Source organism: Gobio gobio (assembly GCF_949357685.1).
Source record: "Gobio gobio genome assembly, chromosome: 3".
Classification (NCBI taxonomy): domain Eukaryota; kingdom Metazoa; phylum Chordata; class Actinopteri; order Cypriniformes; family Gobionidae; genus Gobio; species Gobio gobio.
The window spans coordinates 27,313,300-27,341,059 of NC_137099.1; the positions used below are offsets into that span (position 1 = coordinate 27,313,300).

At 38.5% G+C, this 27,760-nt stretch overlaps 1 protein-coding gene across 1 annotated transcript in view; it reads right to left on the minus strand.

The window, feature by feature from the left end:
- Window positions 1-15,434: 15,434 nt before the first annotated feature.
- The window catches only part of dchs2 (dachsous cadherin-related 2), a gene marked incomplete at both ends in the record, with an annotated part of 41,459 nt that continues 29,133 nt past the window's right edge, over window positions 15,435-27,760 (minus strand). Inside the window, 10 exons of the mRNA XM_079813175.1 lie at window positions 15,435-18,046; window positions 19,551-19,692; window positions 19,815-20,101; window positions 20,229-20,359; window positions 20,872-21,023; window positions 21,274-21,485; window positions 21,761-21,874; window positions 22,058-22,909; window positions 25,767-25,976; window positions 27,129-27,263. Coding sequence (XP_079669301.1) covers window positions 15,435-18,046; window positions 19,551-19,692; window positions 19,815-20,101; window positions 20,229-20,359; window positions 20,872-21,023; window positions 21,274-21,485; window positions 21,761-21,874; window positions 22,058-22,909; window positions 25,767-25,976; window positions 27,129-27,263 — 4,847 coding nt within the window. The remainder of the gene's footprint in view (window positions 18,047-19,550; window positions 19,693-19,814; window positions 20,102-20,228; window positions 20,360-20,871; window positions 21,024-21,273; window positions 21,486-21,760; window positions 21,875-22,057; window positions 22,910-25,766; window positions 25,977-27,128; window positions 27,264-27,760) is intronic.

Here is a 27,760-nt window from a genome sequence, read left to right on the forward strand (position 1 = left end):
TTCAAATAAGAATGAATTAGAGAATAAATTTTTAGCGATAACTTATAACCTGTTAAATACAGACCTATTTTGTGAGCTACAAGGTTGTTAATGGTATATAAGTATGATTGTCTATGACAATCTGAATTTGCACCATTCACCCACCCATCTATTTTATATTTATTTAGAATCATTCACCTGTAAATTGAATGAAAGCAAATATTTTGTTTTTCTCTTTCAGACATCTGGTTTCAACCATTCAGAAACTTAGTTCAGGCTGCATAGGAAGAATATTATTCACTCCATAATTATTGTGTGCTATGATTCAAAGCATTTGTGGATTTAGGCTCACATATATTGTTCTTATAACTTCGATTCAAGGAAATTAGTTCAGTTAAATGCAACACTGATGGATATTTGCCTTTAGATGCAACAAACCAACAACAACAACAACAAAAATATCAGTCTGAAAGATTGCGTACTCAAAGCAAATCTAAAGGGAAAAAGAAAATGACTGTGACTGAAGCACATGAAATCGCAGCATAATAAATCAGCATATTAGAATGATTTTTGAAGGATCATGTGCCACTGAAGAATAAGTAATTACTGCTGAAAATTCGGCAGCAAAATTCTGAGATCACAGGGATAAATTATATTTGAAAATGTATTTAAAAAAAAAATAAAGCTATTTTGAATTGTAATAATTTCACTGTATTTTGGATCAAATTAATGCAGCCTTGGTAAGCATAAGAGACAAAAAAAAGTTAGTAGTACCACTGCTTACATTAAACAGCAATGTCAAAGCCTGTATCATTTTCATAATGGGATCCACTGAGGACTTGTTTGCACCAAGGTATCACATCATAAAGACTGTACACTGTAACTGAGGTGTTTGATACATGATCCCACAGCAGCACAAGGTTCATTGCCCACTGCTAACGTGAGCCAAAGGTCTGACGACATGTTCCAAGGCTCTGTTCAGTCCTGAAGTCTTTTTACAGAATGCTTTGTGTATCTTTATTGATTCCAGGCATGACTACACTTGAGCAACTCACGTTTGCAGAAATAAAGAGAAATGTTGTGATTGTGAAAATGCGCTGAACTTCATGCCATCTCTTTTTCAATAAATCTGTTTTGTGTTGATAAATATTCAGTATGAAAATTATTTTCCATTGCTTAATGGAAAATTACTTTACAGCAGGAGTCCTGGTTTATGAACCAAATCAAATTCATATTATGATCAAAGTTGTTTTCTATCATGAGATTTATTGGTTGAACAGTGGTTTCTGTTGCTAAATTTACTTACTCAAATATATGAAGTTGGTTATTGAGGAACAAAGAAAGTTCTGGGTTTCTGTGTGAGGTCGCTAAGCCATGCTTATGTAACACAGTGCATGTGTAGCCAATCAAAAAATGAATTTTCTCTCTATATAGTCAGGGCTCTGGAGCATGTGGTAAATTAAGCCCTTGTTTCACCCTCTCTTTTCGTTTAAGTCAGAAGCTATTAATGATTAAGTACACCATGAATTGCTTACGATAACAGTGTCCTTCCTTTCAAATGCAGCTTTTTGCTTAAAATCGCACATGGTACTTCAAACGAAACCCCTATGCTGCATTTGCATCAGTGATTAATCCCGGCCCAGCTGCGGTCTGATGCCTCCGCATGCCTTGGGAAGATGAAACTTGTTCCTCATTCTGCATCAGGTACCAATTGGATTCTGGCAAACCATGGGAGAACTGGAACAACTTGACCTATACTGTATAGAGCCTGTGACCCTCCGCAGAACATAACATATGGGTCGTTTCCTGCTTAATTTAGGCATTGTGAGCCGGTGCACTCATTACCATTGTCAGTCACACTCCAGCATACTGCTTAGCCCAGCAGGCCATTTGAACTGTGGACTGCTGGGGTGTAAATCAAAAGCTTGCTGGCCTTGACCTGGCTACCGCCTAGTTGAAATGCATTCCGACTGCTAAAGGACTGGAGTACATGGGTCAGTCTAGGAATCCCAGTGTGCACAGAATGACTAGCATGATAAATGTTTGTGGGCCTCCTCAAAGCCAAATACCCCACCTTCCCAAATTTTCCTCCCTACTGGTTGCCTGACCCCAAAAAGTTGCTCTCCAGCAGAGGTCAGTTTGACATATGTGTAGTCACAATCTACTCATTTTGAGTGATAGTTATCTAGGCAGAGACTCTGAATTACATAGATTATCCAATGATGAAATTATAAGTAATCACAGATATTTTTTACGGTAAGTATTATTCTAGCATACATACATGAAACATGCATTATTTATATTGACATTGTCTAAAACGTAAGCATTTTACATATGAAGAACTTTAAAGACATTCAAACGTTTACGAATTCTACGTAAAAGTATAGTTAAAATAATTATCACATATATTATGCCTATTGTGGTTTTTATATAATTGAGAAGTAGGTTTAGGGTAGGAGTGGTGTTAGAGGATTGAAAATACCCTTGTGAAAAATAAGAACACTTTGGAACACATACTTTTAAAAAGTACAGATAATATGCTTTAAAGAATAAACTTAAGTGCGAACTGAATGTAATGTAAATTTAACTGAAATTAAAGGGGTCATAGAATGGTACATGCACTTTTACAAGTTGATTATACGGAAATGTGTGTTGGCAGTGCCTGTACACAACCATCCTATAATGATAAAAATACATCCAGTGTTTTTTTTTAATCTCCTTATATATTTCCCCCTGTCTCAAATCGAGCCGTCTGATCGTGTGACGTTACACGGTGTACGCCCCTCCTAAGATTGATGATTGACAGCAGCGTTTCAACACAGACCCGCCCTGAGCGAGCTGTCATCAGTCCGCCATTGTTGATACGCTGGAGCAGAATGGCGTCTAAGCGATTGTGGTGTTGTGTTGTTGGGTGTAATAACGAACACAGCAGTCATTTTGATGTTCCTAAATCCGAACCGCTGAAGACCCAGTGGCTGCTGAGTTTTGTTTTAGAAGGGAATATTCCCCCCCGATCAACGTCAATGTTTGCGCGAATCATTTCTCAGCAGACTGCTTTATAAACGAGCGTCAGTATAAAGCAGGTTTTGCTAATAAGCTGCTCTTGAAAAAAGGATCGTGTTCCTGCTGCACTTCAGGAAGAAGTGAGTGTAACGTTTTATTAACCTTTATATTAATCTTTGCAAATCGCTTGCACGCTTCACGACGAATGAGGCTAAAGTTTACAGGGTAAGTTACATTACGGCATGCTTTCTGTGTATGACGTTCTCAATATAATTCATAATCCCACGTTTATAATGAACAACGCGTTATGTTTGTTATTACAAACTGTGTACTCGGGTGATAAAGTTAACGTGGTAACACTACACTAAGCTTACTTTTGTACATGGTTTATAACGGTGTCTGTTACAGATTAAGAAGTAATGTAAAAAAAAAATCTTATAACATAACATCAATCTGTCAATGAACTAACATATACATCAGTAAACACATAGCAACTAACGTTACACTACTCTGCCAGTACAAAGATAGATCAAAGTGACTTGACGTTAACCAACCATTCAGATACGTCCTGTTCGAACTTCGATGGGTTCGTCATCTTGTTCCTGGTCCGACTCCGGTTCAAAATGATAAGGTTGCTCAGATGTGTCCTCAGAGACTCCCGTTGCCATTATTTCTCGAAAATATACCCTCAAATGTTGTCAAGGCAAAACTCCTAGTGTGTTGTGGTGTTGTGTCGGGTCGAACCGAACGCCCCACAGAGCAGAGGGGGCGGGGTCAGCAAAGGCAAGGCAAGGCAAGTTTATTTGTATAGCACATTTCATACACAGTGGCAATTCAAAGTTGAAACGCTGCTGTCAATCATCAATCTTAGGAGGGGCGTACACCGTGCAAAGTGCAATTCAAAGCTCATTATCATTTAAAGTCACATACACTGAAATGACTTGCTGAAAACTAAGCTGGTTTTGACCAGGTAAAATGAGTGTTTTCTTACAATACTAATGAGAATTTTTAATTAAAGTATATTACAAACTTTTCATTTAGACACTAAAGAATCATATTAACTTGTACAAAAATGTCATTCTATGACCCCTTTAAAAAATATTATTGTTTAAATTCATATTAAATGCAATTTTTTTTAACCCACTGACTTTTTTCTAACTCACTGACCATTCTACAAAACATTCAGAGTATTATGTAATTTCATAATTACTTCTTTTGTCTTTGAAACATGGTCAAAATGTACTGCTGAATGTCCTGCAAAACATTTATGGTAAAATATACAGCGATCAGGCATAACATTATAAGGTTCCCCTTTTGTTGCCAAAACAGCACTGACCTGTTGAGGCATGGACTCCACTAGACCCCTGAAGGTGTGCTGTAGTATCTGGCACCAAGATGTTAGCAGCAGATCCTTTAAGTCCTGTAAGTTGCGAGGTGGGGCCTCCATGGATCGGACTTGTTTGTTCAGCACATCCCACAGATGTTTGATTGGATTGAGATCTGGGGAATTTGGAGGCCAAGTCAACACCTCAAACTCTTTCGGCGTTGGACAGGGATCAGCATGGGCACCCTGACTGGTCTGCGGCTATGCAGCCCCATATGCAACAAACTGCGATGCACTGTGTATTCTGACACCTTTCTATCAAAACCAGCATTAACTTATTGAGCAATTTGAGCTACAGTAGCTCGTCTGTTTGATCGTACCACACAGACCAGCCTTTGCTCCCCACATGCATCAATGAGCCTTTTGCCGCCATGACCCTGTCGCTGATTCAACACTGTTCCTTCCTTGGACCACTTTTGATGGATACTGAACACTGCAGACCGGGAACACCCCACAAGAGCTGCAGTTTTGGAGATGCTCTGACCCAGTCGTCTAGCCATCACAATTTGGCCCTTGTCAAACTCGCTCAAATCCTTTCGCTTGCCCATTTATGCTTCTTCTAACACATCAACTTTGAGGACAAAATGTTCACTTGCTGCCTATATATCCCACCCACTAACAGGTGCCGTGATGAAGAGATAAACAGTGTTATTCACTTCATAATGTTATGCCTGATCGGTGTACTTTACACTTTTTTGGTACAATATGGCATGTATTTAAAAACAGTTGTAATCATACATTTGTAATCATACAGTTATACAGTATAGTACACTTTAAATTTAATGTAATATTGAATGACATACATTTATTAAAGTAAGCAAAAAGTGGACATTCAATACAAATAAATGATTTTCTTTGCAATAGTATCTATGCAATAGTCAAATACTATTACACACAAATATTTACACATTTACACATATTCAAATGTGGGTCTCAACATTTATAATTTTGGCAGATATGGATAAAGACTACTGCAGTGCATGGGAACAACATTTCTACAGTGCAAACAAGTATGAACTGAATAAGTGACAGAGCTGCTCTATCATTGAGCATGTTGTCACCTCATTCATAACTGTGACAAGCCAGACATAAGCGTGTTATCTGATCAGCAGTGTGATTCATTGGCTGCAGTGTGTCAAGATCATAAATGATAACCCTTCACCTCTCACTCTGATCTTTCAGATCTCAACCTTAAAGAAACATTTCAGTCATTAAAACAACCAGTGAACAACCAGGCACAAATAGTTTCTTCCAACTGGGTAGTGTCTGTCATCAACAACTTAATTTACATAAATTAAGTAATGAACAGAAAACATATTATCATATTTATTCCTATAGTGTTGTATTACACTATTTATGCTTCTACAAAACATTCAAAGTTAAAGGGTTAAATCACCCAAAAAATGTCATTGTCATTGAAAAACTTCTGTCATTAATTGAAGAGTTCAGATGCAAAAGCCTCTAAAAGCCACTTCGGTCAAAAATGAGATAACGATACTGAGTGAATGCTCTCCGCATATAGTATACATTCATAAAATACTTTCACGTCAAACCCACTAAATCCCAGCCTCAGCCCATTCAGAAGTACCGGTACGGTACATAGGTAGAAACCTATACATAGAAGCCTGACAAAAATGCTTATTTTAAAGAAAAACGTCAGACGGACTTATAGGCTTTTGCATCTGAAGTCTTCATTATAACTCATTTGTTAATAATTCATCCCTCATGTCGTTCCAAACCCGTAACACCTTCTTTCATCTTCGGAACACAAATTAAGATATTTTTGATGAAATCCGAGAGCTCTCTGACCCCCTCCATAGAGTGCAACGTAATTGAAACTTTCAAGGCCCAGAAAGGTAAAGACATCGTTAAAATAGTCCATGTGAATACAATGGTTCAACCTTAAAGGGTCAGTTCACAGAGAAATAAAAAAATTAGCCCATTACTTACTGCCCCTAATGTCATCCTAGGTGTATATGACATTCTTCTTTCAGACGAATAAAATCGGAGTTATATTAAAAAGGTACTCCTGGCTAATCCAAGCTTTATAATGGCAGTGATTGTTGTTTTTTTAAGTTTTTGAAGTCTTTATAAAGTAAAGTTCCGGCCGATCGCCTTCCGTATTCAACTTACGGAAAAAGTGTTGAAAGTGCCTCTCGCAGTTCTAAATGCTTACGCTACGCCTGACGACATTTCACACCAGTTGCGAAGTTGAATAGGCTGTAACTTTACTTAATAAAGTGTTAAATATGGCTATTTTTCTTACACAAACGTATCGATTCGCTTCAGAAGGCCTTTATTAAGCCCCCGGAGCCGTGTGGAGAAGTTATATAACGGACAGATTTCAAAAACAGAACAACAATCACTGCCATTATTTACTTTTTGTGTGCAAAAACAAACAAAACTAACCCTTTAAACACACTGGTAACCTTAGTGATATGAAAGTAACTTATTGCTCTATGTTTTATTTTCAGTGTGTAATATATTATGCTTGTACTATTGTATTGATTAATCAGATGTACTGAACAAATTTTACATTCTAACAGTTATGTAGTCAGGCCAGCATTTTTGTTTTTTAGTACGCAATGTAAGATAAACAATTATCTTTATGCTAGTTTTACATTGGCCCTACATAATTCAATTTAGCAGACTGCATTTTAGAGAAATGTATGAACTGAAAGCACAGAAATCATGAGAAACACATTTGTTGTGTTGATCTCAAATACATATGGACAATCTCAATATCAATCCATAAATTGTATACTTTACAAAGAATTGAGTAAAATGAGAAATACATTTGGTACTGTATTTGTAAATCTTTGTTACTGTTTGTTAATATAAATAAAGCTGTCCATTGATTGTTCATGTTAGTTCACAGTGCATTAAATAATGTTAACAAATACAACTTTTGATTTTTAAAATGTATTAATAAATGTTGAAATTAACATAAACAAAGATTAATAAATGTTGTAGAAATGCAGTTTATTGGTTCATGTTAACTATGTTGACAAATGAAACCTTATTGTAAAGAAATTTTCTATCAAACCATTTAGTTTGTATGAAAAACTAAAAGGTTAGAGTCTAAATTGACAAATTTCTCAAGTTAAACCAACATCTTTGGCAAAAGCAAGTCTGAGAAATAATCTGAAAGCCCAAATGTGCATAAAAATAAGGCATTCCCCTTGCTTTCTTCTCAAGGTCCAGAGAGCGATTTGGAACACATGAAAGTCATAGAGCTATAGTGTTCCACATGGTTTTGATAAGGTCTGATGCAAACAATAGAATGTGAGGGAAGCTGAGGCCTATTGTACAAAAATACATGAATTCATAAATATGCACATAGATTTAATGCATTCACTGTCACAAATCAAAAGTACTTAAGCTTTTAACTATGTGATAATCATAAATGTAGCTTATATTATATACAAAATGAATGTGAAAAACAACTTTATAAAAAATATAAACATTCCAAGACCAATTAATTTATAATCTGTTTAGCATGTAATACCAAAATATATGCACCTAGCTTGAGACAAGGTGTACACGGAAGCTTACAAATAGCTAGCTTCTGATAGGCTGAAGAAAGCCGCTCTCAGGCATTCAGGAGGTGTGGCAAGGTGATTACAGGGTCACCCGAGAAGTTCCCTTTGCTACATTGAAGACGACACTATGGGGAATTCACCAAATTAACGGAATGCATAGCTGATATAAAAAAATTGGATGACTAATCATTTCCTACTATTTTTAATAATAATAATAAAAAAAAACTGAGATTCTAATTATTGGACCAAAAACCTCTGCACATAATAACCTAGAATATTGTCTGTTCGAACTAGAACATGATGGCCCCTGAGGTCTGGAAGTACCTCAAAGCTATACAGTCATTTTCTCCAGGCAATTTATGTGCCATGAGAGATAATGCTCTCTCCATAGACCCCTAATGAAATGGCTCTCCATGACCACTCCCCAGCCCATGCGGGACACATCTATTGTCACTATCCTCCAGCGAAAGGGTGTCCCTAACATTGGACCTTGAGACAGGAAGGTTTATATGGTTTCTTCCATATGACAAGGGTACGAAGGCATCTGCTCGTAACCTTGATCATACAAAACGGGTTTCCCCTCTGGGACAACACCCTGGTTCTGAGCCACCACTTCACAGTTCGAGCCTGATTGAACGTTTGGAAAAACTTTGCGATGCTGTGTTTTTTCATCACGGGATTCCTAGATCTAATTGAAGGCATAGTCAATGTTAGACCTAAACCATGACAATCCGGTATATTTTGGGACTCACCACTCCGCTCTTGCAACGAGATGACCCCCTCAACACTCCCGCTGGAGTTCGTCAAGCTTGACACAGCCCCCCGCTGTGGACGCACCTCAGAAAACTCCATCAAAGGAGTGACCGGTACAGACAACCACGGCAGCACAGGGGGTGAGTAGATACAAGCCATTGACCAAATAGCAAACAGGGGAGTGTAGGGCAATGGTTTGGGCAGATTGTTGAGGAGAGTTTCAAACAGGGCACATTGAAAGACGCCGGTTTGTGTTTTCGCTGTTGGTTGTGGTCTGGGATTGCGTTCTACATCACCAGCAAGAAGTAATAATACGGTGAGTTGAACGAGCCCATGGCATGGGTTAGATGGCATTTCACGCGATGTGGAAGACATCTTTACGTATCCATTGAGGTTAAGTTTGGGGTACAGCAGGGGTTGGCTACTGCCAACACAGGTGTTTTCTTTGTTAAAGCGATGTTGCACAGACAGCAACAACCGCGCCACAATGTATGGAACTATAATAATAATAATAATAATAATAATAACTTTAATTTATATAGCGCCTTTCACAAGACCCAAGGACGCTTAACAAATAGCAAGGGAAGGGATGGACACGGGGGGGGGGGGGGGGGGGTAAGGATAAGAAGGAGAGAAACCAGAGCATCTATGGCCCATAGGCCTCAGTGAAGAGGTGTGTTTTAAGCTGGTTTTTAAAGGTTGCTAAAGATGTTGCAGAGCGGATGGCATGAGGAAGCTTGTTCCAGAGTGATGGTGCACCCACACAGAAAGCTCTATCGCCAAATGTCCGTAGCCTGGACTTAGGGACAGCGAGCAGGTCCTTGTCTGAGGACCGCAGGGACCGAGCTTGACAGTACGGATGGAGTAGATCCGTCAGATACTGAGGTGCAAGTCCATGTAGAGATTTGTACGTCAGTAGTAGGAATTTATATTTGATCCGTGATTTAACTGGCAGCCAATGAAGCTTCTTTAGGATTGGACTAATGTGAGAACCGAGATTTGTGTCCAGATAATCCAGTGATGTAGTGAAAATTTGGGCTTAGATGGTTTAGACAAACAGCACAAACAACACCCAGTACCTGCCAGGCTACATACGTGCACGTCAGGGTCCACCATCTTGCCACTGAAGACTCTTTGCCATTGAGCCCCAAGCACATTATATGGCCAAGGACGACATCTCGATTCTGAACTGCCATCTCCTGCGACTGGACTAGAATCAACCAATCATCTATATAATTGAGGACACAAATGCCCTGGAGTCTCACTGGAGCCAGTGCTGCATCCATGCATTTCGTAAAGGTGTGATGGGCTAGTGCTAGGCCGAATGGAAGAACCTGATACTAGACCGTTTTGCCCCCAAAAGTGAACCGCAAGAACTTCCTGTGTTGAAGTTGTTGAAGGATGAGGAGGAAACATGGAAGTAAGCATCCTGTAGATCTATTGTGACAGTTTTCGGACTTGATCTGAATCATGATGAGTGGAATAGTTGAATCTGAAACTCTTCAGAGAATGATTCAAGTGCTGAAGATCTAAAATAGGATGTAACCCACCATCCTTCTTTGGAACAATGAAGTACCGGCTATGAAACCTGGACTCTCTCTCAGGAGGAGGAATAAGCTCTATGCCAAGAGGGACTGAACTCGATCAGTACTTGACCCTACTCGGGGTTCACGACAGTCTCTAAAATTCCGCTGAACCTCAGTGGATGGGATCCGAACTGGATCCTTTAGCCTTTTTTCACCCTACTGAGACACATTGGGTAGAGGATTATATGCTTCTAGATAGTCAACTAGGGGGACCAGTCTCTCGAGACTGACCTCAGGTACTTTGCAGATAGATAGTTCGCTGCCATGAAGTGGCTACCCGGCAGTGAATGACCGATATAATTTTTCTACAGACCTCGTGAGAGGGAGTGAACTCTGCAGGGCCGCAGCGGGTGGACATTGCAGAATATGTTTGATGGAAACTGATGCAACCCCGAAACGTATAAGACGGCAGGGAAAGAACATAGATTTCAACCCACGACATCCCATAGCTGTTCTCCTTTGAGCCCAAGATGGATGAATAGATATGTACTGTTGAGCTCATAAGCCCGTGAGGATAACAGCCTTTTCCATGATCTCGAGATTTCAGAATGGAGAATGGAAAAAGAAGGGAAGGCCAAATCCTCCTCGGAAGAAGACAATCCCAACATCTGGCTCTTGCTCGGGGCAGAAGAAGCCGCAGAGCAGGCTTCTGTATCCCGAACGGGAGTGTTGTAAACGGCAAGTGAGGGTTGAGAAAGGGCTGAAGCTATCCTGAGCTCTGTTGTGCCTCCTCTGCGGACGTGGGACCCGAACCATGGAGAGCACAAGCCTAGCCTGCCTCATCAAACAAGGCCAGGTGAGAGCGGAGCTTTCTGAGTGGCAGCTGCACACAGTGTACACAGGCAGACCCCTTGAGAGCTTCCCGTGCATGCTCCACTCCCAGGCAATGTAAACAAAGCTTGTGTGTGTCCCCACCCGTGATGTATCTTGGGAGGCACACACTGCCTGAGTTGCCTTACGTTCACCATGACAGATAATACAATAATATACAATACAATAATAGACAACAATAAACAAGATGGACAATTTCACACATATAGCTCTTGCTGAAGAAGCTAACGCTGTTGTGTCCCGACGTGCCTTTGTAAGCTTCTGTGTGCACCATCACACGCTACGTCACGATGTAGCACCAATCAGGATTTACACATGTAGTTTTACACATGCTTCAGACGTTATCACGCAGAGGGGTTCCGCATAGTTTCGTCTTCAACGCAGTGCGAGTTCCCTCGAAATGGAACCTCATTAATTTCATTCATACCTTTTTGTCCACTTCAAAATGAAGACATAGACCAGCAGGCCTACGCACAGCAGAGAACCAACAAAAATATAGCTAAAATGAACTTGGGTTTTTTTTGGGCAAACCTTTGACCCCATCCTCATCATTTCCCTAAACGTCTGGTGTTGTGGAAATTGTTCAGTGGTGATGAACGTTCGGCCATCATTTATGCAGTGCTCTACTGTGCTGAAAAATAGTAAACAGAGAACTGGAGCTGCTGTTAAAGTCTGCTGTCTGTCATTTATCTGCATTCAACGCATCACTCTAAGCTGGCTGAAATCTAACACAGATGTGTAGTCTCTCTTTTTCATGTTCTTTGGCTGCTTTGTCTTAAAGGTCCTGGAATACTATTGACAAATGGCATGATTTAATGGTTTGGGATTGCAAGGTTTAATTTTTACCTAAGTGTTGGCAAATGCCTCAAAGCTCATGGAGTTGATGTGTAATAAACTTTTGATGGCTTCTGCACAAGCTGAAATTAAATGAAGGTATTCCAGAAAAGGGTTGGGTGGACAGTTGAAATCTGAACTTTCCAAACATTGGATGATTGGATGGATATAGGCAGTGAATGTTTGAAATCTTTGGTCTGTAGTTTATTATATTACGATGTTTATTTTAAATAAGCAGTGCACTTCAAATTAGGCAATAATGTATTTTCAGAAACATTGCCAAAGACATTTATTCAAGCTCTGCTCTAAGTTTTCATATTAAACACACAGAGATAAAATAGAAAATTAATACAGAAGACAGTTTTGGCATGTTAAGTTGGGGCATGAGGTGATTATCTATCTTAGGAAAGTAGGGAAAAAAGGAAAAGAAAGGAAACATTGTTTGTTATGATGCTTCTGTATGTTTGAACTTAGAATTGTTTCTCAAGTCTGCCCAAGCCTGAAAATTATTATCCATGTTATCCACATTGGAGCACATCTGTACACATTTAAGAGCTGCTTCATAGTGTTTTGTTTGAGTGCTACATTAAGCCCTATGTAGCATCCTAAAATTTAATACAGGCTTCTGAACCAAAGGTTAATTTGCTGTCTTCCAACACCATTGCTAAAACTCATGCAAGAAAGAGATCAGATTCCACCGTGGAATGATAAACTTGAAAAAGAATAAAGAATTTAAAACAAAAAATATACAAATGTATTGATATGTTTTCTATAAATTAGTTTTATTGAAATACGAGTTTTAATGAAATGTTTTTGTAATAGGGAGAAGAAGAAAAAAGACGCAGTATGTGAAAGTTTACACATGCTAAGTAATCAAATACACTGAAGAAGGGCCTGTAAATCAAGCAGATCAATACATAAAATACACACATTCCATGCTTATCAAAACAGCTTCCTTGGTGTCCAAAGATAGCATGGTTAGTTTGTTGTCACCAGTATGATCATGAATGTGCAGATCTGAAAAGGAGAGTCGCATGGTTTAGCTGTTTTTTGTTTTTTATAATCTGCTGGGGTGAAAAAGTTCAAAATAGATCACATAAGTTCAAAAGACTGTAAAGACTTCATAAAGACTGTAAGGGGTGGGGGCTGATTTGTGGGAAATGTGGTCATTGTCTTTTACTGAGTTTGGATTATAGGAGTTGTTAAAATGGCTAAGCCATTTCTACAACCTCACTCATGGTTTTAGAGCCCTTTATCATGGTTCTGGAACTTGGAATTGGCAAACAGGTGGCCACATTTAACAACTCCGCTATAAGAACGTAATTCTGCCTCTTTAAAGAAGCGGAACTAAGGTTTTGTTGGAACAAAGTATAAACAAAATATTTGGTCACAATATTTTGGTCATGTGACACACAAAGTCTTGCAGCTCATACTTTGCATGAAGCCTTTTGTGTAATTTCACTAAACTCATTTAATGTTTTGACATAACGAAGAAACAAAAAGTGAGAGAAATTCTAATAGTGAGGAGATTTTCTCATAATAACAGGCCTGAAAATGTGGGGATGCACACACTTGTTTTAAACTTCCAACTATATTTAAAATAAAATGTAAGACATAACAGAATGTTATGCCAGTTTAATCAAAGTTTCACAAAATAAAAAAAAGTACTGTCTGACTGCTTTTTTATACTTTTGAAAAGTGGATAAATAATTATTTAAGGACATCTGAATTAATAATATTTCCTAATTTTGCATCATGTTTTCCAAACTTTGTTCAGCATAATATAACAATGTGCTTTATAACTCAATTTCTCAAGATGGCACTATAGATCAGCTGAGATATAGAAAATAAAGTGCTATTACTTTCTATATCACAAACGTAAACAAATGGACCACCACAATTAAAGGAATAGATCACCTAAACATTTCATTCCAAAACTGTATGATGTTCTTTCATGAAACACAAAGGGTGATTTATTTTTAACATTCTGGCCACAAAAGTATCATAAAAATGGTCCAAACTACTTGTCTGTTATATTCAAATCTTTGGAAATTTAAGTTGTAATGACATCTGCAGTAAACTGCAATTGGATTGAGTCAGTGACTCAAGTGATATTCAGATGTTTTTGTTAACTGGATAAACCACAAAACAAAAACATATTTTTATTCTGGATCAACTGGATAATTGAAAGCTTAGATCATTTTAATAATAATAATACATTTTATTTGTAATGCACCTTTCTCATACTCAAAATGCTACAACATGTTACAAAATACAAAAACAAATAAGTATATAATAGAAATAATCATGATATTTACAAATGAAAAACTTTAATAAAAAAATTGTTTTGAGAAGTTTCCTAATAGAAACAGGTAATGAATTCCATAACTTTGGAGTAATGCAAGAAAAAGTCCTCCCTCCCATGGTTTTAAGTTCACAGAGAGGCTGATAAAGAGAAAGAGAACCAGCACAGCGAAGAGAACGAGAAGGTATGGCTGGTGTAATCAAATCACAAATGTAAACTGGAACCAACCCATGTACTGCTTTAAGATAAAATAAGAATTTTAAAATAAATGCGTACTTGAACTGGAAGCCAGTGGAAGAAGTGAAGAAGTGGTACACGAACACGAGCAGCTGCATTTTGTATGACTATATTGCTACCTTTGCCAGTAGACCTACAAAAAGTGAATTACAGTAATAAAGTAATACAGTAATTGGTGTAATAAAGGCACAAATAAGACTTTCTGCATCAGGTCTAGACAGAAAAGGTTTAATACGGGAGATATTGCAAAGATTAAAAAAAGCAACTTTGGTAATATTTTTTAAAATGAGTATTAAAAGTCAATTTTCATTTTTGGATGAACGACGTATATGTATGAAGTGTGAATTAAAACTGGTCTCAGTTATAAACAGAAAACAAAACATACCTTATAGCAGGGCTATATATTTGACAGTTTTCTTAACTATATGAGTTTAGGAAATAGAATATGACCCTGATTATTGGGTATTGTTAATCAAGTGGTAAATGTTTGTCAGTGCAGTTAATTATAATCGCTACATTGCTAATAATTTATCTTAACTTAATCTTAATTGTATTCGTACTTATATAGGTACTCCATATTGTACAATAAAGTGCTTGTTCAGTTATATATACTCAGTGTACTTAGAGAGATCCTTAGCGTTATCCTAGCCCACACAATTCAGAAATTCCAAAGCAAATACTTGGCAAAATAAAATTGAGATAATGAGAACAACAACTAATTTAAGTGAATCAGCAATAAAACAATTAAAAATGATAAAAAAAGCTAACATAATACATATTTTTGGTTTATGTGTTGTATTTTTATAACAATACAATATTATGATTATAACTTTGGTTATTAGCATTATTTATAAAAAAAACAGTCATTACAGTAATCTTGATTCATGCGACACCAAAACACAAAAGCACATTCTGACTTACAGTAGTGAAGATTTTTACATATATATATATATATATATATATATATTTAAAATACATGATTACACTTGAATCTCTGCATCATCCAAAATGTCTCTTGGCAGTGTTGCTATTTTTGTATAGCATCCCAAACCAGTTTCTGAAACCACTGGGGAGGTACTGGGTGTCCTAACGGTAAGTAATGACAGCGAGGGAGAGAAACTGGGAGTCATTGCTGAATGGGTCAACTCTGTGTTTCTAGTGGAAGTCTTGGTGTTTGTGGGCAATCTGACCAGAGGCAATCTTCTATGGGGCATTCTGGGAGGGACAGCACGTATTCCTGGTTGGGCAACTGCTGTGATGAGAGGAGGTGGGTGCAGAAGGCTCTGTGACTCTGGCTCCACATCACTGGCTCTCATCCCTTCATCTGGAAGCTTCCCAATGTCTGTAAAAACAGAGGCCAAAGATTGGAAGCGTGGCTGCCAATTGAGAAAGTAGTCCCAACCGTAGCTTCCATGTAGCTGTTCCTCAGAGGAAATCAGATTGGTGAGTGAGCCCTCAACTGTTTCCTGGTCATCAGGCATGGACATGCACCTTCTTATGACCTCCTCCACTTCCTTCATGTTGACTACCTGAGGAAGCATTCCCTCACCTCCTCCTTCATCTCTGAAATTATGGAGACTTTCAGAACTGGGCATATCCACTATTCTAACTATACCTATACTGGCACCAGAAAGTGGGTCTACGTCTACTGAGTGAAATGAGAGTTGGTCTGAGTCACCAGGAATCCCTGAGTCTGAGACTCTTGATGCCTGTTGTGTTGTGATAGAGCCAAGCTGTTTGTAACATGGAAACTTGTTGATCATCTTGATCTCTTGATCTTCAGCAGTCTCTTCCTCTGTAGATCCTCTTCCACTCGAGGCTTTTGAGTTTGAGTTTCTTGAAGGGTTTGGGATATCCATTCTTTCCCATGTGTCTATTGGTTCTTGTAAATCTTGAAGGTTAATACCACGGATACTGCTGTTCAGGTTGCCATCTGTTGTTCCTAAAGAATCAGTCTCAAGGTTGAGGTTAACAGATAAAGAGGTTGTGTTTTTTATAGCATTCTCTTTGGACCTGTACCTTAGAACAAGGGCAACGAAGCTAATTAAAAGTAGGAGGAACACTATCAATGACACAGTGAGACTTGCAGTGTGGACACTGAGATCAACACTTGACAGAGCTTTTGCTAAACTGGATATGTTCACAACTACATGACACATTGATGACCTGGAGTCCAGTTTAGGGCTGCTTGCTAGAACTATCAGGTCCTCTGTGGTCTCATTTGAGATCGATTTTCTTCTCTGATACACAGAGTTTGAAATATATAGACAGCCAGTTGTTTTGTTGACATTGAAAAATGGAGATGGGTTGACTAAAGAGTATTCCACTAAGCCATCCAGACCACCATCATAATCCATAGCCATCAGATGGCCTATACTTTGGCCAACCTTGGCATTGGTCGGCAGAGAGAAATGGTACACATTCTGAGTGAAGATAGGGCTAAACTCATCAATGCCTTCAATTTTGATTTGTACTCTCAAGGTTGCCACTTGATCTCCTTTGTCACGTGCCTCGACCACAAAGCAGAATTCACTCTCTCCTTCGTAGTCAAACATCTGCTTGGTGTAGATGTCTCCAGTAAGAGGATCAATACCAAAGGCTTCTTTCTTGTCTGGGTTGGTACTGTCATAGTCCACAAAACAGGGGGTTAAAATGGAATAAGTAAGTAGTCCGAAGATTCCTGCATCTTCATCAGCAGCATGTACCGTGCACACAGGGGTAAAAGCCGGCAGGTTTTCAGACACAGAGCAGTTGTAGGTAGGGAACATGAAAAATGGGGCATTGTCATTCTTATCAAGTACCAATATGTAAACAACAGCAAAAGATACTTTTCTGTCACTTGGAGCACCACAATCTGATGCTTGGACTGTTAAGGTAATTTTTTTATTCTCTTCATAGTCCAATGTCCCATTAACTTCAAGGACACCTGTTGCAGAGTTCACTCTGATCAAGCCTCTGCTGTTACCTGAGATGATGTTGTACATTACAGTCCCATTTGCCTCTAGATCAGGATCATAGGCAGAAATATGGATAAGGGCTGTACCTATGGGGCTGTTCTCAGTGACCTGTGCATGGTACTCTGCATTACTGAAAACAGGTGCATTGTCATTAATATCAAGGACTTTGACTGACACTACAGTTGAGCTGTTCAGGGGTGGGGCTCCCCTGTCTGTTACTGTCACAGTTAATGAATAAGTGTCTGTGGTCTCTTGATCCAATGTATCACAGAGCACTACTTGGCCAACAGTTCGGCTGTGGGCTTCAGCTGGAATGCTAACAACTTCAAGGCAGAACCGCCTTTCGTCATTTCCACCTATGATCGCATACTCCAAATGGGTGTTTTCATTTGAGTAGTCACTGTCCTCTGCTAATAGAGTGAGTAGAGTGCTTCCAACAGATACATCTTCGGGAACACTCACCTGGTATGAGTTCTGTGTGAAGAAGGGGGCATTATTGTTAAAGTCCACCACCTCTATGTCCACAGAAGTGACACTAAATAGATTGGGGTCACCACTGTCACGTGCCTCCACCAGTAGCCGTAACATGTTTCCATTTGCAACATAGTTCAGAGGCTTGTTGGTAAACACTGAACCTGTAGGCAGTAGAAAATGCAATTTTACACACAGGATTGTTTTATTATTAGAGCAAGATATACTAAATAGAACTACTGTAAAACTAAAATCACTCTAACTGAATAAAAACCCAACAAAAAATAATGACTAAGATACTGTATATATGCTCCCTTTTTCTGTTTTTATTAGCATTTATACAACAGTTAGTTCTTGTTCTCGATTTGGCTGATTGACTAAGAGCCTTTTCCAGGCATGCAATATTCTACTAATATCACCTGGAAACCGTTTCACAATTTGTATCACGCTGCTTGTTTCTGCCAGCATTTCTAACAGCGAGTGTCAATGGCGGAGGAGCAAACTCACTATAATTTTACAAATGCTACTGTTATTGTGTCACAGAATGTAGTTTCTAACTAGAATGCTGCGTTTGTCCTTTTGACTGAATTGTTTGCCTGTGTTTATTTCCTATTGTACAAACTTATACGTTTATAATGGCTATTTTTGTTCATTTCAATATTATTGTTCTTCAAATAATATTTTATTTTATATAAATAATGTTTTGTATTTGGTATTGAGAAAGGGTCTGTTAGTGATTATGATTTCGACTTCAGTGAAATAAACATTATTAGGCCATTAGATGGCAGCAAAAACTGTCTATGAATGAGGCAGTAGACTTTTTATATTGAAAGTGACTAAAACAAGGTTATAAACAAGGACATTATTTTTACTACCTCCCTTCAGATCCATTTGTATAAATCTTGCATACAACATGATACAGAAAAAAGTATTTTTTACACTATTTTCTGGAATATAGTGGAAACAGCCCAAACTGTCTGTGTGCTAGAGCATACAGGGCCTGTGTTACATACTTTCAAAATTGAATTTATAACCAAAACATTTTGGAGGGGTTATTACAGCTTAGACAACATCTACTTACATGTTTATCACGTTTAGCAGTGGTTTATGAAACTTCAAAGGGTTTCTTTTAAAATGACACCAAAATTGTGTGTTTTGACCACTGTATGTGAGTATGGGAAGCTTTTCAATTTGGGTAGGCCAAATCCAGGCGGAAATCCCAAAAATGGTCCCAGAGTTTAAGAGGTTAAACAACACCTTATAAGACGTAACTGACAAATACATTGACTAGTGTTGTCATGGGAAATCCTGTTAACTGTTAAAGAATAAATGCTATATCAGATGCAGGTAGTACACTCGCTTAGTTGATCTCTCTCTCTCATAATACTCTACTCTACATGATACAAGAAGCTTCAATGAAGCAACTCTGCGTTCCTTCGTTGCTAATTCTAAAGCGACGTTTTAGAATTAGTAACAGAGCCTTGGGCTCATCTGGTAAACTGTCAACTTGAGATTTGAATATGTGGTGGAAGGAAGTAGTTCTGCGCAAAAGAGTTTTTTTATTTATTTACACACTTGTGCCATCAAACTGTTGTATAAAAGCAAGCTTGCTTTGTTGTATTGTTTTAGTTAGAGATTTGTGAGCAAAGAATTTTTGTGGAAAATTACCATTGTCAGGATCAATGTAGAACCCTCTCATTGGGGAGGATAGAAGCCTATACGAAATTCTTCCATTTTGTCCAGAGTCTTTATCAGTTGCTAATACAGACACAACATATGTGTCTGCTGATGTATACTCTGGCAACAAAACCTGGATGTGTGCAGGAAAAGATGGTCAATACTATAAAATTATGAATACTGCATGATTGTATCCTAAAATACTTAAAAGTGATCAAGACCTCTTAAAATAGTTTAATATAATATTTGTTTTACCTGGTAAGACTCCTGAGAGAAGACTGGAGGGTTATCATTGACATCCAACACCTGGATGGCGAGTTCGGCCTCAGTTTGATGGACAGAGTCTGATGCTTCCACTCTCAATGTATAGACAGCTTGATCTTCATAGTCCAGGCTTCTAGTTGTGGTAATTACCCCTGAGTACTGGTCAATTGCAAAACTTCTGCTGGTCTGATCCTTATCTTTGAATCTGTATGTTGCTGAAGGACTAAGGTCTACATCATTTGCAATCACTTGGGTGACAATGTAGCCAACAGGGAGATCTGTGGAGATGGAGGAAAGAATATTTTCAATGTGTTGTTCTTTAACATTTTGAACACATGTTGAAACAAAAATAAAAAGGTGTGAAAATGCTGGGATTGTATCAGTAAACATAAATACGTTTCATACTTTCTGCAATGGACACTGGTTCCATGGATGGAATTGTTGGACTATTGTCATTTACATCTACAACCAAGACACGGACAGTACATGTGCCTGTAAGGGGAGGACTTCCCATGTCCTTGGCCTGAAGAATTAATCTGTGTTTGAAAAAAAAAAGTTTTTATTTAAAACAGAAATTCATAACCTTTAGGGCTAATAGGAAAAGGAATAAAGATACTATGGTGTCTAAAGGACTTCCATGATTGGTCAATCAATTTTCAATAGACCATTTCCATATAAACTTAAAGGGATAGTTCACCCAAATGAAAATTCTATCATCTTTCATTCACCCTCAAGTTGTTCCAAACCTGTATGAGTTTCTTTGTTCTGCTGAACACAAAATATAATATTTTGAAGAATGTTTGTGACCAAGAAGATAGAGCAACCATTGACTACCATAGTAGGGGGAAAAAATACTATGGTAGTCAATGGTTGCTCTATCTGCTTTGTTACAAACATTCTTCAAAATTTCTTCTGTTGTGTTCAGCAGAAAAAAAGAAACTCATACAGGTTTGGAACAACTTGAGGGTGAATGAATGATGACAGAATTTTCATTTTTGGGTGAACTATCTCTTTAATTGCAAGTAGAAGAAGCCAAGGTTTGTCATACTTGTAAGATGAGAAAATTTCTCTGTCCAAGACAGCATTGGTGGCAAGAATCCCACGAACAGAGTCGATCACAAACGCATTATTGTGGTTCCCATCCACAATGAAGTAACTGATCTGCCCATTTATACCACTGTCAGAATCTGTCGCCAATACCTACAAAATTACAGTTATATAATGTTAAAATTGGGATCTGGAATGCAAGTTAAAAATCATTATAATGATCATACACAACATGATTCAATTTGTACTCTCAATAGCAACTTGGTAACAAAATAATTATATAGGTTATATATGTTATATAAAGTCTTTATAACTGTTATTGTGTGAATCAGAGTTACAAGATAATTTCTTAATAATTACCATAATAACCATGGCATGGTCAAACAAATCCCAAGATTTGTACCTGCATGACATAGGTGTTATGAATTTGTCCCTCCCATACAGCTGTTCTGTAGTAGCTTTGCTTGAAAACTGGTGCATTATCATTGACGTCTTGCAGAGTGATGGCCACCCTGGCATAGGCTGTTTGGTGTCCATTTTCAGCCAGAACCACTAGATACATTTTAAACTGTACCTCAAAGTCTATCAGTCTCTGCTCCTTAACTGTGATATCACCTGTCAATAGTGATATTTAAGAAAGTTAAAAGCTTGACAATGCCCCTGGACCACATACTTTATACTACAAAGCATGATACTGTTTATTCTTCTACAACTGTTTGCTACATTTACTTTATCAATAATAAATATATTTAGAATTTTAGAAGTGCCTAACTGAAAGGTGTCTAAGTTAGTTTTTTTATTCTGTTGTCAACAAAACTGCCAAAAGAATTGAAGAATTATACAACCACTATTAATAATATTCATAATTATTATATATATACATTTCTCACCTGTAATTGGGTTAATAGTGAAGGCTTCATTTTCATTGCCGTTGAAAATACTGTACTTGATTTTTCCTTCATCTGCTATCTGGTCATGAGCTACAACATTTGCAACCCAAGAGCCTTAGAAATGATAGGTGGTACACACAAATGCAGTCAGTTTAGTATCCACATTTACTGACAATGTCAGAAATACAAGCTTTTTGAAAGGAAACCACTTTAAGTAAATCAATGGTGAAAATGTCAAGAGAAACCGTACAAAGGTTGAAAAATCTGTAAGCTTAAAAAAATTTGCTCAAAGTATACCTGTTTTGCTATTTTCTGGCATGGTGACTTCATAGAGTTCCTCAGTAAACTGCAACGGCAGCTCTTCACTGTTAAGCTGAATGAGCAGAAGGCAGCTAGAGGTGAGAGAAGGTTTACCTAGATCCATTGCCCGTATACGGAGCAGCTTTGTCCCAAACACCTCATTACTCAGGGGGACTTTCAACCTGACCGCTCCAGACCCATCAACCTGAAACAGCTCATCTTCTTCTGCAAGGCTAAACACTACTGTTCCATTGTCTCCTTGGTCCGGATCTTGGGCTGTAACTGTTATGATGGATCGATTAGGACGTGTGGTCATGGAAGAGACTGATACCCGCATGGGTTCCTTAACACATACAGGTGGATTGTCATTAATATCTTCTACTTGTATTGTAACTGTAGCGATCGAGCTACGTGGACCTTGGCTGCAGCCGTCAGTAGCTACAGCACGGAAGACATGCTGGGAACGAGTTTCACGGTCCAATGGCTTTGTGAGCCTTATCACACCAGTAGAGCCATCAACATAAAAGTTTCCAGAATTCTCCTCTTCTAATGAGAAGGTCACTGCACCATTGGGCCCCTCGTCGGGGTCCCATGCTATCAGATGTAGGATCTCTGAACCTGCACGGAGCCCCTCGCTAATGCTGGCACGAAAGCTTTTCCGAGTGAATGAGGGGCTGTTATCATTTTCATCTGAGAGAGAGACGTGCAGCTGTGCAGTGGAGCTCAGAGGTGGACGCCCGTGGTCAGTAGCAGTGATGAGGAGGGAGTAGTTGGATCGCTCTTCTCTGTCCAGGAGTCTAATGGTGCTGATCGCCCCAGTCACAGCGTCAATGCTGAAACACTCTTCAGCTTATAATAGGGGATGAAAAGTAAACATTTTCTGTTTATACACTACCAGTATATTTTATTATATTGAAGTTTATCAAATAAATATTTTTAAAATACCAACCGGTTAATAACATTAAAGGGTTAGTTCACCCAAAAATGAAAATTCTGTCATTAATTACTCACCCTCATGTCGTTCGACACCCGTAAGACCTCTGTTCATATTCAGAACACAAATGAAGATATTTTTGTTGAAAGCTGATGGCTGAGAAAGGCTTCAGATAGGCCTCCATTGGCATTCAGTACATTTATACTCCCAAGACAGATAAAAGGCACTTAAAATGTCGTTACAAAGTCCATCTCACCACAGTGACTCTACAATAATCTTACGATGCGACGACAATACAGGGAGTGCAGAATTATTAGGCAAGTTGATTTTCTGATCATATTTTTTTTCCAGGCACATTTGACCAATTCCAAACCACAGTAATCCTAATAACTACTATTGATTTAGTATTTAATAATGTATAAGTGATATATAATTGTTCATGAAGGCTGGAAATGAAAAACACCTTATATTCAGGTGTGCAGAATTATTAGGCATGTTTTCTTTTACAGATAAATTGAGCCAAAAAAAGAGATTTAACTCAGACTGAAAAGTCAAAAAGTATTAAATGCCCATGAGAAGGATGCAATACTAATGCAATACTAGACATTGCAGTTAAGGCATGACCATTGGACAGTGAAATGCTCGTTGGGTCAGCAGGGTCAGACAAAAACATGTGGCGGAGAAAAGACACCTGTTAACTGCAAAAGAATTAAGAATTAAGGTGAAGAATTAAGGGTGAAACCATCAGGAACCCTTTAGTCTCCAGCGCCACCATTTTCCAAAGCTGCAACCTACCTGGAGTCACCAGAAGTGCAAGGTGTCAGGATCTCAGAGACTTCAGTTAGGTACAGAATGCTAAAAAATTACCCCCACTAAATAAGAATCACAAGCTGAAGTGTTGTAAAATACATGAAGCCTGCTTTTTTATAGGCTTTATAGGTTTTATAGGTTGAGAGTGACTCTTGAAGGACCAGCACCACATCCTCTAGTACCACTGTTTGAAGAATTCATCTTCCAGAATCTGGCAGTACGTTTTGGGAGTTCATTTTAGTCCATCCTGAAGTCCGTTTTGCAGAGATGGACTAAAAATGAACTCCCAAAACGTACTGCCAGATTCTGGAAGATGAATTCTTCAAACAGTGGTACTAGAGGATGTGGTGCTGGTCCTTCAAGAGTCACTCTCAACCTATCTGTCCATAAAGCCTATAAAAAAACCTTCTTCATGTATTTTACAACACTTCAGCTTGTGATTCTTATCTAGTGGGGGTAATTTTTTAGGATTCTTTACCTAACTGAAGTCTCTGAGATCCTGACACCTTGCACTTCTGGAGACTCCAGGTAGGTTGCAGCTCTGGAAAATGGTGGCGCTGGAGACTAAAGGGTTCCTGATGGTTTCACCCTTAATTCTTCACCTTAATTCTTAATTCTTTTGCAGTTAACAGGTGTCTTTTCTTCACCACCTGTTTTTGTCAGATCCTGCTGACCCAACGAGCATTTCACTGTCCAATGGTCATGCCTTAACTGCAATGTCTAGTATTGCATCCTTCTCATGGGCATTTAATACTTTTTGACTTTTCAGTCTGAGTTAAATCTCTTTTTTGGCTCAATTTATCTGTAAAAGAAAACATGCCTAATAATTCTGCACACCTGAATATAAGGTGTTTTTCATTTCCAGCCTTCATGAACAATTATATATCACTTATACATTATTAAATACTAAATCAATAGTAGTTATTAGGATTACTGTGGTTTGGAATTGGTCAAATGTGCCTGGAAAAAAAATATGATCAGAAAATCAACGTGCCTAATAATTCTGCACTCCCTGTAGTTGTTGTGCGCAAAAAAAAATTCAAAATAACACCTTTATCCAGTTTGCTATTGCCTTCCGCGTGTGCCTCCACGACACATGCGCGAGAATATGACGTAGCGCCGGGGTTCGGGAATCCATGAAATGCACACTTAAGCCCCATTTTGAGCACTACGCCGAGACCTAAAGCACGATCAATGTAGAATCCAACAGCTTAGACACGCGCGTCTTCCTCTGATTGTAAACAAATCGCTTCTGGGTCATCTGTCTGAACGCCGGATCTGCGTCATATTCTCGCGCATGCGTCGTGGAGGCACACACGGAAGGCAGTAACAAGTTGGATAAAGGTGTTATTTTGATTTTTTTTGCGCACAAAAACTATTGTCGTCGCATCGTAAGATTATTGTAGAGTCACTGTGGTGAGATGGACTTTGTAACAATGTTTTAAGTGCCTTTAATTGGTCTTGGGAGTATAAGTGTGCTGAATGCCAATGGAGGCCTATCTGAAGCCTTTCTCAGCCATCAGCTTTCAACAAAAATATCTTCATTTGTGTTCCGAATATGAACAGAGGTCTTACGGGTCTCGAACGACATGAGGGTGAGTAATTAATGACAGAATTTTCATTTTTGAGTGAACTAACCCTTTAATATTTAGTTGAATCCTTTCATTGTACACAAGAACCTCACTTCAACAGGACACTTTAACAGTTATGTTACAGAACTACAAGCTGTTTCTGTTGAAGTAGGTATGTCCTCAATATAATAACTTCCATAAATTATATACTATTTAAAAAGGTAGGCCATGGAATGCCAGAATGGGAATGTAAAAGTACTGTTTCTACTTAGAGCTAAAATTAAATTTGAGATGTTTTCTAATCCCTTGTATCAATGCCTAAAATATCATAAAAGCAGTAAAATCAGTAAATGTCAATAATGTGAAGGACAGATGGATTTACTGTACTTACCTTTTATAGAGTACTGTATAGTTCCATTTAGTTCATTATCAACATCTGAGGCCTGGATGATGTGAATGACTCCAGGAGGCAAGTTCTCTGGGATAACTATGTGCAAATCAGGCTGAGAGAATTCTGGAGTGTTGTCGTTATCATCCAGGATAAAGCAAAGGACTGTTGCAGTGCCGGAGAGAGACGGAGTCCCACTGTCCTCTGCCTGAACTGTAAAGCAGCCAAAAACACATGCATTTTTATTGGCTAGTCAGTAGACGTAGGTCATAACAGCAATCACTCTGTGAGATGATCATGGTAAGTTTCTGACACTGTCAGAAAATTACAGCAGGCTATCTTTGGTGGCAAGACCATAATAACGGACGCCTTTGAACCTCTCTCACTGTACGATGTAGGACCACCATTTAGGAGTGTAACGATTCCACTGAAGAGGCAAGTTGAGAACCCAAGTGCAGTTTAATCAAAAATATCAAAACATAAAACAAAGACTTGGCAATACTCAAAACAAAGACTTGACTTGGCTAACCATAAACCTCACCTACACAGCAGGTTACAACATCAATAACAGACCAAGACACATGTCAAACATGAGGGCTTAAATACACAGACTAATGACAAGACAAGTGACACCTGTGAACAGTGATGAGACAATTAGCCAATGACATGACACAACACATGAGGGCATGGGAATCACATGACAATAAAACACATGACAAAACCAGTAAGCAAGGTAATGGGAAAACAAACGTGAAAACATGAACCAACACCAAAACACCCTGTGACAAGGAGCCACGGCCACAGAAATCGCCACAATTGGTCATCTTTCGTCTGGGACAGCCCAAAATCGTACAATGTGTACTGGGCATTAGGGGTACTCCAGGACCAGGGTTGGGAACCACTGATCAAAAATAACACTGTGGCTTGATATTTGCATTTGTGTTTCACAATAATCATTTCAACACTGCCTCTCCATCTTCATGTTATCCTACAGATTTCTGTTATTGTATTTGATGATTAGCTCTAATTGCCCATTAGACTTTTTAAGCAAACACTGACTTGCAAAACATCTGAAAACATTTACCATGCTAATAGTCCTATTCCAAACCATATAATTCTAAAAATAATATTAATACAGCAAAAAAAAAATTCTGTTAATGTATCTTTGTCAAAAATTCTTGCCTACCACTAAAAACTCATATAAATCATGGCCTTCAGAGGCAAGTTTGAATAGACAATCTGACTGTGTGAGTTCAAAATATCCAATAATTGTCAAACATTAACTTGAATAGTGTTCTAGATTCTGTACACTCATAAAAGGAAGGACAGTGAGGGAGGATTCAGGCAGATTCAGGAAGCTCTCACCTCTTAGAGTAAATCTGGATTGGATCTCTCTGTCTAGCCGAGTGGAGGTGCTTATCTGACCAGTGTGGGAGTTTATCGTGAAGAGCTCATATCCAGGACCGGGTAACAAGCTGTAGCCAACAGCAGAATTTGCCTCTGTGGGAAACACACACATACTCTTCATACAACTCTTCACAGATTGGTCATCAGATCAGAAGATGTTTGTGTCTACAAGAAGTTGCCCCCAACATCTTCTGATTATGATCGCATGACGTCATGACAGAGAATTGAAGTACAATTGTACTAGTAATTGCCTTTTTAATGTCTGCCCTCCTCCACTTTTGTGTTGCAGGTGCCAACAAATACAGGAGAGTTGAGTTGTGACGAGTATTTGACAGCTGAATAAGGTCTATTTACTGTACTGTCCAGCAAAATGCAATTTCTGAGCCTCTTATCTGACCTCTGAATTGAAAAAAGTTCTAAAGAAATAAAACCCACTACAATGAAAAGAAATGCCTAAAAGAAACAGAGACTCATACTCGAACACACGCGCGCACTCACGCACACACACACACACAGCATCCAAAATCGCATACTTCCCTACTATATAGTGGGCAGAAAACAGTATGTGACAAAAGTATGTCTGAATTCAC